This window comes from Gossypium hirsutum, chromosome A09 (genome assembly GCF_007990345.1).
Source record: "Gossypium hirsutum isolate 1008001.06 chromosome A09, Gossypium_hirsutum_v2.1, whole genome shotgun sequence".
In the NCBI taxonomy this organism is placed as follows: domain Eukaryota; kingdom Viridiplantae; phylum Streptophyta; class Magnoliopsida; order Malvales; family Malvaceae; genus Gossypium; species Gossypium hirsutum.
In genome coordinates this window covers 66,451,903-66,468,249 of record NC_053432.1, presented here as the reverse complement: position 1 = coordinate 66,468,249, position 16,347 = coordinate 66,451,903, and the positions used below count along the sequence as shown (strand labels likewise).

Sequence of the window (16,347 nt, the reverse complement as noted above, 5' to 3'; positions counted from 1 at the left end):
TAGTTTAGTCCTTTAACTTTTCTCTAATATATAATTAAACTTTCACTCTTTATTCAATTTAATCCTTATACCTAGTTAACCTTAATTTAAGTCAATTCACTTAACCGAAACCTAATTAACTACACGACTAGCTTCGTAAATATTTTTAATAAATATTTATGAATTTGATTTACAAGAACTAAGTCTAAGGAATGCATTTTTTTTAATTTGATCCTTTTTAATTAATTAACTATCAAAACGTTAAAATTTCCTAACGGAACTTTAATACTAACTCAATGACACTCCGTAAATATTTATAAAAATATTTACGGCTCGGTTTATGAAATCGATGTCTCTATACCTCGATTTCAAAATTAATTAATTTGATAAATATTTCTAAAACACAAATCACTAATTCATACGCCTTCCTAAATTCACGATTGGCTCATAAATATTAAATAATAATTTATAAGCTCACTTGTCAGATTTTAGTGGTCTCGAACCACTTTTTCTGACATCACTGAAAATTGGACTGTTACACCAACATGGACGTCAGCGAGTTAACTGGCTGCGTCACCTGTTCCATTAGGCTTGTAGTCTAAAATGTTAGTAGGTGACTGATTTATCACTTTTCGATAACGCTAGTGATTTGGTTTGTTATTTTCTAAAGTTAAGTGACTATTTTTTTTATTTTAATCAAAGTTGAGTGACTGCCAGTGTACTTTACCCTAAATTTAATTAATTCACTCAATTAAATTATTTTCTCAATCCAATTCTAATTTCATTAATGTCTAGTATTAGAATCTATGAGTGAATAAATTTAATTTTTTTCTTAAAATTGTGATGATTAACTAATTTTAGTTTTCACTTTAAACTTTGATTATTTAATAATAATTCAAAAAAATTAAATTAACTACGAAGTCATCTCTTATCTCATGCGAGAAAATCATTCACGCTAGCTAATGATCCATGCAATCTATTTTTTTATTTATTGTTTTCATGCACTCAACGTATCAGTTCAAATGCAATCCTTTAAGGGTTGTGTTGAGCTAGCTAAGGGATCGATTGAACATATATAACTGGGGCTTAATAATTTATAATTAAGTTTTAACTCTTCATCTATTAATTACAACATTATAGTCATGGAGTTAATTATCTAGTAAAAGTACCATAATTGAACTCTCCCTTATTATATACCATTACAAAAACAACTTATAATTATGATTGTCTAATGACATTGTCATATCTGTATTACCCTCATAAGATATCATTTATCCTTTGGGTTAAATTCGTTCATTTAATATGATTGGATTATATTTTATCTCATGATAACCATTGCACATTCCTTAATGAAAAAGTCAATTACTAATACATAGTAAATAAATCATTCTTTCGATCTATAGTCACGTTTATTTATAATCAACTATGTAATGTCAATGAAAGAATATTATTTACCTTTTATTGAAATATGAATTCCACTATTGTAAGTAAAGCTATATCATACATAAGTCGTATAGACAACATATCAACTTTTGGCTCAATTACCAACAAAACTTAGATTTTTAATATATCAAAGTATACAAGTTACATACACATAGTCAATTACTTACTTAAGATTGAGGTAAGTCACACTATGAACGTTACAACTGAATAAATCTATAAATGAATGTAATATATAAACTTAACTTGGGTCCTGTTTGATGTGTAGTTTGTGCAGACAATCACATCTATTTTCTATATTTCTAAGAGTCATCCATACCCCAATTTGACTTAATAGACAACATAATAGTCTATTGAATCAATTTGCTCAATTTTTATTCTTCAGACTACGAACCATTTAAATTAGCTACTAATATAAATTGTCTTCTTGCAACATGACCTGACTACACGATACAACTTAATATTAGTTAAACAGTGAGTTGATATTTTCTTAAATATTTATACAAAAGATAATAATATAAACTATAAAATTTTATTAAACTAGTTCATCCACAATTATTTAAATTAAATTCTAATATTGAATAATAAAAAACATATTAATGTGATATTTTTAAGAAAGTGAATAATGAAGTTGAAATATAGATTGAGTGCACCCGATAACCGTTCTTTCATATTCATATATTATATAAAATGGAATTGTATCAATATGATATACAATGCTCAACCTTACTAATTCATGTCTAAACTACGGAAGAATATATACGAATTACCTAGATATAAACTATCCATCTTTCCTTTACCGTATAGCAAAGCAGGATATAGAAATTGAAACTGATTTTTCACGCTTTCTCAGACCTCAAGTGTTTGGAGAAGGGGGAATAAAAGTAGAATTTGGCCGATAGAATTGAAGTTGGGTTTGGTTTCATGCAACAAAATCCGGCAACAATTGTGCAGCAAACCTTTTCCTGTTTTGCATCTCAAAGGTACTGGAATGAGAAGCTTGTTGAGTGTTGTTGATCCCGCAGAAATCTACTTCGCTTTGCCCTAATTCTAACCTTCTTCCTAGCTGAATGTTCTGGTTCGATAGCAAGCTCTGGTGGTTCCCCGAGAGAGACAGGTTCTCACAATGGGGAAGACCAAGGGTGAGCGAAACACTGTTTCCATGAAACCTTTGTGTCAACTGGTTGGGGTCGAACCTCCCGATATCTCCCATGGCACTGTATGTGGGAAATCCACTACCGGTATTATCAGTTCCTGTAAAAAACCAGTAGCTGTCCTTGGGCAGCCTTTCATCACCGAAATTCATGTTTATTTCCCTTGTTTCACCTTGCTTCATTTCCATGTCCATTGAAAGGATGCTACTAGGAGAATTTTGTAACTCATTGACGCTACTCCTTGGCTTTTTGGGGCTTCTTTGAGCTGCGCCATCAAGGTCACATGATCCAATGAGATTGAAGGCAGTGGCTGTTTGTGGAAGAAAGGAGCCTCCCATTGTGGAGTTGGAAAATTCAGTTGGGGGCATATTCTGCTGCTGGTTGATGGATTTCTCGGGCTGGGATTGAGCTTTAACTTGATTCATCATAAATGACACATTTTCTTGATGGGCACTAGAGCTGGATTCTGACTCCTTTTGCACACTTTTGTTTGCCTTCACTTCGCTGCCATTCCTTTCTTGTTCCTTCACTTCCTCCAAATACATTTCTTCAACCATTGGCTTCCAAAGTCGAACTCGAGCATTTATGAACCAGTTTGAAACCTGCATTCCAAGTTACATCGTAACGATGAATAAAAGATATAAGGTCAAATAACTATAATTAAATTTGGGGTTTAATCTCTACACTTCAATTTGTCATAATTTGATTCCCTGTGATTAGTTACTCCAAATAATTCATACCCTTCAAAAACATAATTTGACCAACGAATATATGGAAATGGAAGAGTGAGGATGCACATACCTGGCCTCTTGTGAGCCCTGTTTGTTTGGCAAGCATATGTTTGTCTGAATCTTTAGGATACCTGGAAACAAAAAAGTTAAAAAGGGATTTGAGGTAAAGGTAATGTATACATGATGATGATGATGATGGTGGTGTAAGAGGGGTAGCACATACGGATGAAGGAAATGCTCGAAAAGCCAAGCACGAAGAACGGAAACAGCACGTTCAGGTAATCCTCTTTGGGGTCTCCAAGCATTGTGTTGGATCATCCCCAACTGCTGCAACGTTCGCTGTTGTCGGAGCTGATGGTCAACGTACCTTAGTCTCGAACCCTCCACTTTTGCTCCTAAGCAATCCTCTTCTCCTAAACTCTTGCTTGTGGCTTTCATTTGTCCTGATATTGCATCTTTCAGACACCTGAATTGCTTCGATATTGTCTTCAAAGCAAGGGCTGTGTAGGATTTTGCCGCGCCCAATCCCGCTACCTGCTCGAACGAAGATACTACTATGTGCATTTGATGATGGTACTGTCTGTATCTTTGCTCCACCTTCATGTTCGCCGAAATGGAAAATCAGTACAAATTTACATGAAAAAAAAAATAAATTATTTCCATAATCATAATTAAAGATCAACAATGCAAAAAATAAGTACATACACATTAATATTCCAAACATCAGTGGAATAATTAAGCAAAGTTCAACATTTTGGATCGCTTGATGTATAAATAATTTTATAAACCATCATTGAAAATAAATTCAATTTTCAAAATTTATGATGTAATGTAAGTGTGTATCAAATATAAATCATATAGTATTAAACAATATCTTGCGAATTGAATAGCAAGTACAACAAGATTCAATTAATTAGTTTTTTATTTTGCACAAATTTTATTGAATGTATAAATTAAAATATATTATATTTTGCACAAACTTAATTGAATGTATAAATAAAAAATACTATCTGTAAAAAAAGTTAATTGTGTTGTTTTTTTAAAAATTCAGTAGATTTTTTTAAATAATTCAACAATATTTTTACCAATTTTTAAAGTAAATAATTTATTAATATAATAAATTTTAAATATTATTTAAAAGTAAATAATTGTATTAAACAATATTTATATATTGTTTTATTTTTTCACTAAACAATGTTTTTAATTTAACAATGTAATATATTTTGAAAACAAAGGGTTTGAATTCAATATTTAAGGACAACACTTTAATAATAATATAAAATTAAATTAAAAAAAGTCAGTAGATTTAGAAAAGATTAAAATATGTTATTAATTTGTAAGTGTGTTTTAATATTTTATTTGACAAAGTTTATTAATATATGTTAAAACTGTTGTTAAACATAGGAATATTTTAGTAGTATTTTTTAAAAAAAAATTTAAAACCATTATTTGAAGAATTAAAATTACTTGTGTAAAATCTATTCAATAAAAAATTAACCCATTGTATAAATAAAAAACTGTTTATAAATTTGTAATAATAATTTTTAAAAAAATTTATACCATTTATAAAAAATTTAACTTTTTAAAAACGATAAATAACCTCAGGGTTTTAATTTTCATATAGATTTTGTATTTAATTATGTTGTAAAAAAGTTACTTATCTGTTCCGTGAAAATTATTTTGAAACAGTGATGTTAATATAATTTTATTTAAAATTTGGAAAATTCTGATGCTACCAAATGTTAAAAATTTGTATTGTGAAGACAAAATGTTTTAAGAGCTTGAAATATATATATATAGGTATTAGGGTTTCGGTAAAAGTGTTGTAGAAGGAGAACTTGTTCTGTGCATGATTTGGGAGATTAATGATAATCTTAACTAATAGCAGTAAATTTGGCTTTCAAATATAGGATGGAAATTAAAACGAACAAAATAAATAAATAAGCGAACCTCATCAAGCATACTGACAAGTTTAGCTTTCTTCATCTGCAGCTCCTGTCTTTGAGCTGTGGTGAGCTCAGCTCCACGTTTAGCCCCATTTTCACCAGCGCTTGAACCCTCTCCAGCCACCGATTCTTTGTTCACCTTTATCTTCTCTTCCTTGGTCCCCTCAGACACGTCCGTCTTTATCCCTTTCCCCACATTAACGACTTCATCAAGAAGCTCTTGTGCAGCTCTCAAGTACTTTGACCCCAAAACCACACTCTGAGCCCCAGAAATCCCATTCGAAACAACGGAAACCGACGACGGCGAGTTCCCTGATATCCTCACATCTTCACCCAGTGACATAGTAGGAACTTGAGGTTGTCCTTGTATGTCTGTTTCAACATTATTACTTGACCTATAACCCACTTGTTGGGATGATAGACTTAGGGACAAACCTTGCCTTGGGGACACCACCGGCCGTTGAAACCCCGACTGCGACGCAACATCATGGGACCCACCAGAGTTATCTCCTGTAGCTACTGCCGACACAACCTGCGGATGGCTACTTCCTGGGGAATTCTGATGATCAACACTTGAACCCCATAAGTTAGAGTGGAAACCGGGGACTACACCTTGAAGGGGGGATGGACGGTGGGGATCGTCGGAATTGAGCGGTTTGATGGCGGTGGATGGTGTTGGGAGAGGGAGACCAAGGAAACGCTGATGATGGTTAGGCGGTGGTGCTTGGGGTAAGCTTGTGGGGCTTAAGAAGAACATGTTAGTGGCAGCCGATGGTTGTTGGTGTGTGTCAGCGTAGGGAACGTAGTTGGGGTTCATGAGATAAAGCGTTTGCATCCCATCAGCTGAAGCAGCCTGGAAATCTGAGCTTCCATGAAAGTACGTCGCCATCTCAAACTAAGGTATTGAGATGATAGATTTGATCTTAAAAGTCGTACAAAAACAAAAAAGAAAAATCGAAGGAAAAAAAGATGAGATAAAGAATAAAAATGAAAAGGGAAAAGAATTGAGGAGGGGGAAAGGAAAGCCGTCAAAGGATGTTGCAGAGACAGGCAAAGTACCATATTCCAATCCAATTATGGCTAAAAACACACGAGAGAAGATGCATATCTGTGAGAGTCAGCACACGTTCTGTCTAAATGCCTATCATGGAAGCAAAAGAAAAAAAAACTATGTCTTTTTAGGCTTTTAGGTGTATGACTGTATATAGTTTTGCAGATCTTGTCAGACTCAAATTTCTTTGCTATTTTTCTTCCCTTTCAGTTCATAAATATATGATGATAATTGATAATACATAAAAGAAAGAGAAAGAGATGCAAAGCAAAAAACAACCGAAAATGATACCCACTTTTTCTTTTCCTTTCTTTTTCTCTTTTTTGGTTTTTTTACCCTTCAAAAAATATGGCTTTGTGCTGGTTTGTGATTGGAGGGAATTTTAATTAAATAAATTTCACTATTTTTTTTTGTGGTCCCTTTCTTTTCATTATCTTATCGCTCTAATGGTGTTAGGTAACAACAATAGATTTTGAAAGTGAAAAAATTAACAGTGGAGCATGCCGCTGGAAAAGGAGGAAATTTCCATATTTCTAGAGAAAGGGTTTCTTATTAATGTACAAATCAATGTTGAAAAACAAGAGGGGAGGGGGTAAATGAGTTACTCAACTTCGATTCGGTAATTATTGAGTTTGAGATAAATTTTAGTTTAGTGATAATTGTTTTAAATGATTCGTGAGTTTTATCGAGCTTTTTATATTTTTATATTATTACCTTAAATATATATTATTAATCCTAAACTTAATTATTAAGTCGAGCTCGAATATAAATTTAATAAAATTTGAGCTTAAAAATAAATGTTCACTTGAGCTCGAGTAAAGTATCGAATTTCGAATTTCAAGTCAAGTTCGAGCTTGATAATATTCGGACTCGACTCAACTTGATTTGTTAAAGGTATACTGATTAGAAATTGAAATGACTCACTCACCATTGGGTAATGTTTGCCCTTTTTAAAAGATTTATCTATATATCTCTTTGTCTTTCATTTGCTTAGTTTTTCTTCTTTATTTTACAAAAGTAAAAAGGATATAAAGGGTAGAAGATAAACAGCACTTTGAAAATTTTACACAATTTCATGATCACCTTTGTCTATTTGTTAAGTACTAGACCTTTTTTTTTTTTGTTTCAACAAGTTCATAATGTCCCAAGGTGTTTTTATATATTTAAATTTTATAATTTAATAAATAAATAAATGAGACACATGATTTCTTAAATTAACTCGTATGGTTAAAAACTCTATTGGAAATATATAAAATAATAATTTTAATTAAAATATTATGATAATTTAAATATTATAATAAATGAATTCCTAATTATTATTAAAACAATTGTGCAGCAGTAAAAAAATTAATACTATGTGCTCTTCAATTTTCAATTTTCTTCTTCTTTTCATAATGACTAATAAATTTATCGTAATAGTTTGTAAATACCATATAATTAATATAAATATTATTTATACATGAAATAGAAACTTACTTATTATATAAATAAATAAAATTTTATATTTAAAATTAAAGTAATATACTTTTTTAGTTAATGAAAAATATAGTTTGAAGATAAATAATAATAAAAATTAAAAATTGGAAGAGAATAAGATTTATAAACCTAACTATGAAGGAATGATTAGTTTAAAAATAAATGAATGAAATCACCCAAAGCATAGTGATAGTCAGGAAAAGTCCAGTCAAAGCTTTGACTTGGATTTCAATCAATAGGTGGCCCAACAACACCACACTGCTGATTTTCTCATTTCTCCAATAATTATATAAGAAAAGACCGCTACCAAAATTATTTTCATTTTGCATCATCACTTTCCTCACCATAAATGTCCAACACAAATCATGATATTTCACCATTTACATTTATATCTTGTATTCATCCAACACATCAATTTTTATTTCACTTTAAGTTGATATTTTAAATTTTTTTTATATTTTTACAAATAAAATCTTTTTTCTGAAATTAAAGTGTAAATGAAGAATGATTTTCATATAATTTGTAAATAATAATTATTTACTCTGTTATAATTACAACTTATTTGATTCTCTTTTAATTATATACAGATTAAATTTATCCATTTATTAATGGAGGGATTAATTTAATCCAATCTTTCTATTACATGGAAAGTGCTTCCATCATTTCGAAATAGATAAAAGGAAAAAAAAAAAACTTAAAAGGACCATTTGAAACATTTTTTATAGTATAGAAGTTAATTGGTTAAATAAATTATCTCAACTAATTAACACACTTCCAAATATATTTTCTATACAATATTTTAATATTAAAAATTAATTTAAACAATAAAATATTATTTATGAAATTTAAAATTTTGGTTTCTTATGGATAAAACAAAGTAAAGTTAGTTACTATACTTTTCATAAATTTAAAATTTAATCACTTAATTTTTTAAAATTTAAAAAATATAAGTCCAATTATTAACACCATTAAAATTATTTATTAGTTTTGGATTTATTGCATTACTATTTTCCTTGTTACATGTCTCTCATGCAAGTTTCTTTTTATCTCAAAATGTCACATTAGAATTTTTAACAAAAATTTTACTCCTGTTAACAAGTAGATCTGAATTTTAAAATATAAAAAAGTTGAGCGATTAATTTATTAAAAAAAATAAAAGAGGGATTGAATTTGAGTATAGGGACTTGGACCCTATTTTAACCAAAAAAAATAACTTGAGTGGGTTAATCTTGAAAACGGATGACAAGTGGACTTGGGTATTCATCATTAATTAATAACAATAAAAATAGTGAAAAGGGATTAAGTAAAATTGATTGAAGAGAAGGACGGACTAATTGACTAATTAAAGTGAGAATCCACCTCTACTGCCATCAAAATATGAAACAGCCAATTTTAGATGGCCATGATGGGCACACAATTAAGTTTCTTTTAGATGGCCATGACCACGTCCTTTAAAATAATTGAATTTAATTAACCTCACCTCCAAATCCTCTCAACTGTGCCATCATTATCTTCTTTCTCGGAAAATTTAAGATCAATTTTCAGCAAACTCTCATATTTCTAATTAGGCGTTTGTATGATATTTTAGCTAGCATTCATTGATGAGGAAACAAAATTGGGCAAGACAATCAAAATATGGCAATAATTGAAGAATTGCTATCCAATTTTGTTGTTAAATTAATCGGTAGATATACTGACACTCTTTAACTAAGATTTTGAGTTTAAATTTTATGAATAGAGAAAAAAGATGAAAGAATTTTCCTTTTCATTTAAGAGTTCGATTCGACTCAATTTTAAATCCCAAAAAATAATAAGTAGTATAATATAGAGCATGCACCCTCTAAAAGAAAAAGGTTACAGCAATTGTGAGGGGAAAGGAGATATCCACACAATGTATTGAGTTGGGTTTGCATGGTGGCAAAATAATCATATAGTTAACTACTGCTCCACTTCTCCACTAAAAAAGTTCCCCTTCTAAACATATGGACCCTTTCATAGTTAAAAACCACTTCGCATTTTCCTTTATATAATTAATCAAATTATATTTGGATTTTGCACTTCCCTTCAACCATTCAACTCAGTCCCTGACGTTGACGCCTCATTCTTTTGGCATTTCCCTACCACTCCTACCCATTGCTCCCTTCCCCTTTTCCTTCCTCCACTCCCTTTTTATTAAAGATGCTATTGAAAAATTTAAATACAAATTTTCCAACATTTTTGTACACAGTTATATTCCTCCACTGATATTGAAATTTTCATTGTTGCTTAACCAACCATATCATATATGTTGACACCATTTTTTTGAATGAAAACGGGGTCGACTTGGATTTAAAAAATGAAAACGGGAGTCGCCACCAATCCCTTTTTTTGACGAGGTGTGATCGGGTCACCTCAAAAAAGTGGTTGTTTTTTTTAATAAATGATTTAATTTTATTAAAACAACGATTTTGGTCTACGAAATCCAGAAAAATGAGTTCGGGAGCCGGTTACGCACGAGGAAGGATTAGCACCCTCGATACGCCCAAAATTGGTACCTAGTTGATTAATTAGTGTCTTAGTGTCGAAAATTAAAAATTTGAAGAGTTAAAAAAAATACGATTCTTAAAAGAAAATCTGATGTCATGAATTGAAACATAAGATTCTCTTGTTCCGGAGGAATATCACATCCAGCACGTTAGGACACGATACTCTACACCACCGAAACCAAGATCACCTTATAGTTTAATGAAACCTTACTTTGAAGCTTTAAGAGGATATTTGGCTGTTTAGTCGAACGAGAAATCGAAACCCAGCACGTTAGGGCACGTTTCCTCGATTTTCCAAACGCGAAATATTGCTTTATTTAAAAGTTTAAAAGGATATTTGGCTATTTGGTCGAACAAGAAACCGAAACCCAGCACGTTAGGGCACGTTTTCTCGATTTTCCAAACGCGAAATATTGCCTTATTTAGAAAAATTTTCCTTTTGGTGTTTAGTGTCGATGTTTGACAAAACAATAATGAATACAACAAGGTGAGCAAAGTAAAGTGAGTAACAACAATACAATAGGCAAAATGAAATGACGAGGCGATTACAAAGCATACAAATAAATAAATAGGACGAACATTTTAGAAAAAGCACATGCGTACATAAATAAACAAACGACGACTAACAATAATGACAATAAATACAATTATGTAAAAATGTATATGCATATAATTTTAAACCATAAGATAAGAAATGCATATAAATTAAGAATATGAAAACATAGATAAGTATGTACACATATATGAAACCGGTAAATACTATGAAAAATGTAAATGTGCATTTATATATTTACAAATCGTGATAATATAAAGTATATGTATGTGAATTATAAAATATGTGAAATATACAAAAAGCATTTTTAAGAGTGTAAAATATATAAGTATGTATATGATGTAAAATATGCATAAATATATGTAAGTGTATAAAAATTATGAAATGTGAAAAAAACATTTAAGTATGTATAAGTACGTATATATACATATTATAAATATATAGATATATAACAAAGCATAAACTAATAATAATAATAATAATAATAATAATAATAACATTGGAATATAAAAGAAACGTACATAAAATTAATAAAATATTAAAATAAAGTGAAATGAAAAACGTTAAATACAAAAATATATGTGTATACACATACGTAATGAAATATTTACTAGTACATAGTTATAAAAATAGTAATACTAATAATACTAATAATATAAAAAATAACAAGGATATTTGATAAAAATACAAAAAAACGGGGTAAAAAGGATTAAAATCGAATTAAAAACGCAGTTGTAGGGCCAATTAAAAATGAAAACAAAGAAAAGGGACTTGATTGTAACGCGCGTGCAACTTGGAGGGTTAAAAGCGCAATAAACCCAAGTATTAAAACGCTGCGCAGCATGGGGGACCAGAATGAATTCGGGGCGAAACCATGGAGCTAGATTAAAAATAAAGAAAAGCTTGATTGTAAACTCCCGAAAAAGCGGAAGGGCTAAAAGTGCAATTAGCCCTTCCAAAGAAAAACACGCGGATCCTCCCTGGTGCGGGTCGGGTCGACCCGACCCGCGATCAAAACGACGTCGTTTTATTTGTTTAAACTGGGGGTCCAAAACGGTGCGTTTTGGCCCCCTATAAAAGTCAAAAAATTTCAAAAAAAATCATTTGTAAGGCTGAGGGAGAAAAAAAAAGAAAAGGGAGAGAGGAGAGGGGAGCCCGGAGCGATTTCCGGCGAAGGGGGGGGTCACCGGACGGCCACCGGAGGCTCGCCGGCGCCGGCGCCGGCCACCGCACGCGGTGGCCGGAAAGGTAAAATTTTATTTTATTTTTTGTTATTCTTTTTTATAAGTTTATGCTATGTATAGATATATATAATAGATGAATTTTCGAATAAAAATAAAAGAAACCTTAGATCTCTGCCTTTCTGTTTCGGATCTTTTTTCGCTTCAATCTGCTTTTTTTTTGTATTTTAAGTAGTGTTACAACTGAAAAATGAAAAAGAAAAAAAATCCTCCCTTTTTACATGCTTGTTTCGGCTTTTATAGCCTTATTTGCTCTCTGTTCTTTGTTGTTTTGTGTTTGCAGGGTATGGAGGGCACGGTGGAGTGTCAGACGCGTGGGGGTAAGGGGGTAGTGCGCCGCTATAGTGGAGCAGGGTATGGGCAACGGCGTGGCAGACGAAAAGGCATGCGGCGGCTGAGGCTGAAGGAGGCTAGGGTTGCTGAAAAATCTTAAGCAAATGGGCTTATTATTTGGGCTAGGGTTTGATGTAAATTGGGCTTGGGTAATTTAGTTTGGGCCAGGCATAATTGGGCTTGTACAGCTGCCCCTCTTTGCTCATTGTCGTGTAACGAGAATAGAGCAAAGACTTTCAGGAAAGACCAATTTGCCTGGTCGCCGAGTCTGACTTCTTTGGTGCTCATTATTCTTCAGGTAGCTTTATTATGCTCTACTGCAACCTCGGGGAGATAAGTCTTGCTATTTTAACCCGCTCCGTTGTAACTTTAGGAAGATAAGGTTTGTTTGGATCTGCTCTACTGCAACTTCGGGGAGATAAGTCTGTGATTTTCAATCTACTGAGACTTCAAGGAGATCTGTTGTGGCTTTTAGCCGCTCCAACGCCATTTCAGGGAGAAGATATTTGATTTCCAGCTTGTTACCCTACTACTTAGGGGGTTAAGATCTGTAAATTCAGCCTGTTACCCTACTGCTTAGGGGTTAAGGCCCTTCGCCTTCGATCTGTTTCCCTACTACTTAGGGAGATAAGATTGTAATCTTCGATCTATTCCACTATTTAATACAGGGAGATAGAGTTATCAGCTTCAATGTACTCCACTGTAGTCACAGGGAGGTAAAATCTGCCATCTTCGATCTGCTTCGTTGCCAAATACGGGAAGGCAAGATCTGCAATCCTCAATCTATTCCACTGTCAAATACAGGGATAAGATCTGCTTTCTTCGATCTACTTTACCACCAGTATGGGAAGACAAGATTTGTATCTTCGATCCATTTCCTACCAATATAGGAAGATAGGATCAGCTATCTTCGATCTACTTCACGCCAATACATGAAGACAAGATCTGCTCTCTTTGATCTACTTCGCCACCAATATGGGAAGACAAGATCTGCATCTTCGATCCATTTCCTACCAATATAGGAAGATAGGATCAGCTATCTTCGATCTACTTCACGCCAATACATGAAGACAAGATCTGCTTTCTTCGATCTACTTCGCCACCAATATGGGAAGACAAGATCTGCATCTTCGATCCATTTCCTACCAATATAGGAAGATAGGATCAGCTATCTTCGATCTACTTCACGCCAATACATGAAGACAAGATCTGCTCTCTTTGATCTACTTCGCCACCAATATGGGAAGACAAGATCTGCATCTTCGATCCATTTCCTACCAATATAGGAAGATAGGATCAGCTATCTTCGATCTACTTCACGCCAATACATGAAGACAAGATCTGCTTTCTTCGATCTACTTCGCCACCAATATGGGAAGACAAGATCTGCATCTTCGATCCATTTCCTACCAATATAGGAAGATAGGATCAGCTATCTTCGATCTACTTCTTGCCCCGGGAGATAGAACTATCAGCTTCAATGTACTCCACTGTAATCAGGGAGGTAAAATCCGCCATCTTCAACCTGCTTTGCTGCCAAATACAGGAAGGCAAGATCTGCAATCTTCGATCTACTTCGCCACCAATATGGGAAGACAAGATCTGTATCTTCGATCCACTTCCTACCAATATAGGAAGATAGGATCTGCTACCTTCGATCTACTTCACGCCAATACATGAAGACAAGATCTGCTTTCTTGACTTCAATCTATCCCACTGTAACTTCAGGGGTATAGGATTAGTCTCTTTGATCTGTTCTCTGGGGAACATGACCTGCAAAATCCATTTCATGGACCTATTTATGCCTAGTGTTTAGGATGACATGATCAGAATGAATCAAATGCTCCTAACTAGATGTGTATGTATTATATTTGTAGAACGTCATGAGAATGATCCATTTTTAATGCTTAGGTTGTCATTCCTCATTGTTCATCAAGGTTCTATCACTGATGTCTTCTTGTTCAGCCAGTACCTTTGACAGAAGACCTAAAGGAATAGATGCAATTTGAACTATTCTTCCTCCAATGTTTCCAACCCTTAGGTTTGGTTAGTTCTAAACAATAGTCCTGTTTCAGGTCCTCGTATTATTTAGAAACTTTCAGAGTAATATGCAGAACTCCTTCTGTATGTGTATTGTCAGTCCATTAATCGTTATCTCAATGAAAAATGCTTGAAAAATATTATCAAAATGGACAAAATGAAATTTTGTTGAGAGCAAATCTCTAAACAAACAGATCAAGATAGCAAATTTTGCTGAGATACGGGATGAATAAGATGAAAAAAATTATCACAATGAATAAGATAGAATTTTATTGAGAGCAGAGCTTTAAATGAACAAATAGCAAATTTTGCTAAGATGTAAATAAGATAAAAAGATGCCCCAGATATCGCAGCATGAGCTTCTCTGCACAAACTCTGTGTTTAGAAGTCCTAAAAGACTTTGTTGATGCCCCAAGATGCAGCATCTCTCCTTCTTGTTAATTCGGAGAAGACAAAACTACTCTATGCCTCATCTTTGATCGAAAATTTGAATTGCCCATTCCTGGTTTTCAATTCAAAGCCCCTTTGGTCTCAAGGTGCCCTTTGCGGGTTTTCGCCTTGGCCTCTCCCTTTTTTTTTTTTTTTTTTTTTTTTTTTTTTTTTTTTTAGGCAAAGTACCTCTTCACTGAATCCGAATTCACAGGATTGGGCAAGCTTTTGCCATCCATCCCAGTTAAAATTAATGCCCCTCCTGAAAAGGCCTTTTTTACTACATAAGGTCCCTCCCAGTTTGGCATCCACTTTCCTCTGAAGTCCTTTTGTATGGGAAGGATCTTCTTCAGTACCAAATCCCCTTCATGGAAGTTTCTAGGACGAACTTTCTTATTGTAAGCTCGCATCATTCGTTTCTGGTACATTTGACCATGACGGATAGCTCTTAACCTCCTTTCTTCAATCAAGTTCAGCTGATCATATCGGGCTTGGACCCATTCTGCTTCGTCTAACTTTAATTCTGAAAAAACTCGGAGAGAGGGAATTTCAACCTCAATTGGTAGCACTGCCTCCATTCCATAAACCAAAGAGAATGGTGTTGCCCCGGTAGAAGTCCTGACGGATGTTCGATAAGCATAGAGGGCGAATGGCAACTTCTCGTGCCAATCTCTATAGGTCTCAGTCATTTTCCCTACAATTTTTTTGATATTTTTATTGGCTGCCTCCACCGCACCATTCATCTTCGGACGATATGGCGATGAGTTGTGGTGCTTGATCTTGAATTGATTACAAACCTCTGCTATCGTGCTATTATTCAAATTTAATGCATTGTCTGATATGATCCTTTCAGGCATTCCATACCGACATATGATTTCCTTCTTTAGAAACTTGCTGACCGCTGTCTTTGTGACGTTGGCGTAAGAAGTAGCCTCTACCCACTTAGTAAAGTAGTCAATCACTACAAAAATGAAACGATGTCCGTTTGAAGCCTTTGGCGATATTGGCCCAATGACGTCCATGCCCCACATGGAGAAAGGCCATGGGGAAGTCATGACGTGAAGAGGTGATGGAGGCACATGAATTTTGTCTCCGTAAATCTGGCATTTATGGCACTTCTTAGCATACTTGATGCAGTCTCCTTCCATGGTAGACCAATAATATCCAAATCTCATGATCTGTCTGGCCATTGTGAAACCGTTAGCGTGTGTTCCACAAATACCATCATGGACTTCTTCCAAGATCTGCTTGGCCTCCACAGCGTCTACACATCTTAACAGCACCTGATCTTTTCCTCTTTTGTACAGGATTTCTCCATCTAAGACGTAACCACTGGCCATCCTCCTCAACATTCTCTTGTCATTCTCAGTTGCTTGGTTCGGGTATTCACAATTTTTCACGTATCGCAATATGTCCTGATACCAAGGGTTGTCGTCCTTTTCTTCTTCC

At 33.6% G+C, this 16,347-nt stretch overlaps 1 protein-coding gene across 1 annotated transcript; it reads right to left on the bottom strand.

The window, feature by feature from the left end:
* Window positions 1–2,067: 2,067 nt before the first annotated feature.
* Window positions 2,068–6,605, bottom strand: LOC107889215 (BEL1-like homeodomain protein 1). The gene is made up of 5 exons (XM_016813570.2): window positions 6,310–6,605; window positions 5,255–6,172; window positions 3,528–3,901; window positions 3,375–3,435; window positions 2,068–3,175 (listed from the first exon to the last, which is right to left on the bottom strand). The coding sequence occupies exons 2-5, from the start codon at window positions 6,137–6,139 to the stop codon at window positions 2,342–2,344; spliced, it is 2,154 nt and encodes a 717-aa protein (XP_016669059.2). The 5' UTR covers window positions 6,140–6,172; window positions 6,310–6,605; the 3' UTR covers window positions 2,068–2,341.
* Between the last annotated feature and the right edge of the window lie 9,742 nt (window positions 6,606–16,347).

Coding starts and splice junctions, on each gene's coding strand:
- LOC107889215 (XM_016813570.2), bottom strand. CDS start 6,139: ATGGCGACGTACTTTCATGGAAGCTCAGATTTCCAGGCTGCTTCAGCT. Junction 3,902..5,254: donor TTGTCAGTATGCTTGATGAG/GTTCGCTTATTT, acceptor GCGAACATGAAG/GTGGAGCAAAGATACAGACA. Junction 3,176..3,374: donor CAGGGCTCACAAGAGGCCAG/GTATGTGCATCC, acceptor CTTGGAATGCAG/GTTTCAAACTGGTTCATAAA.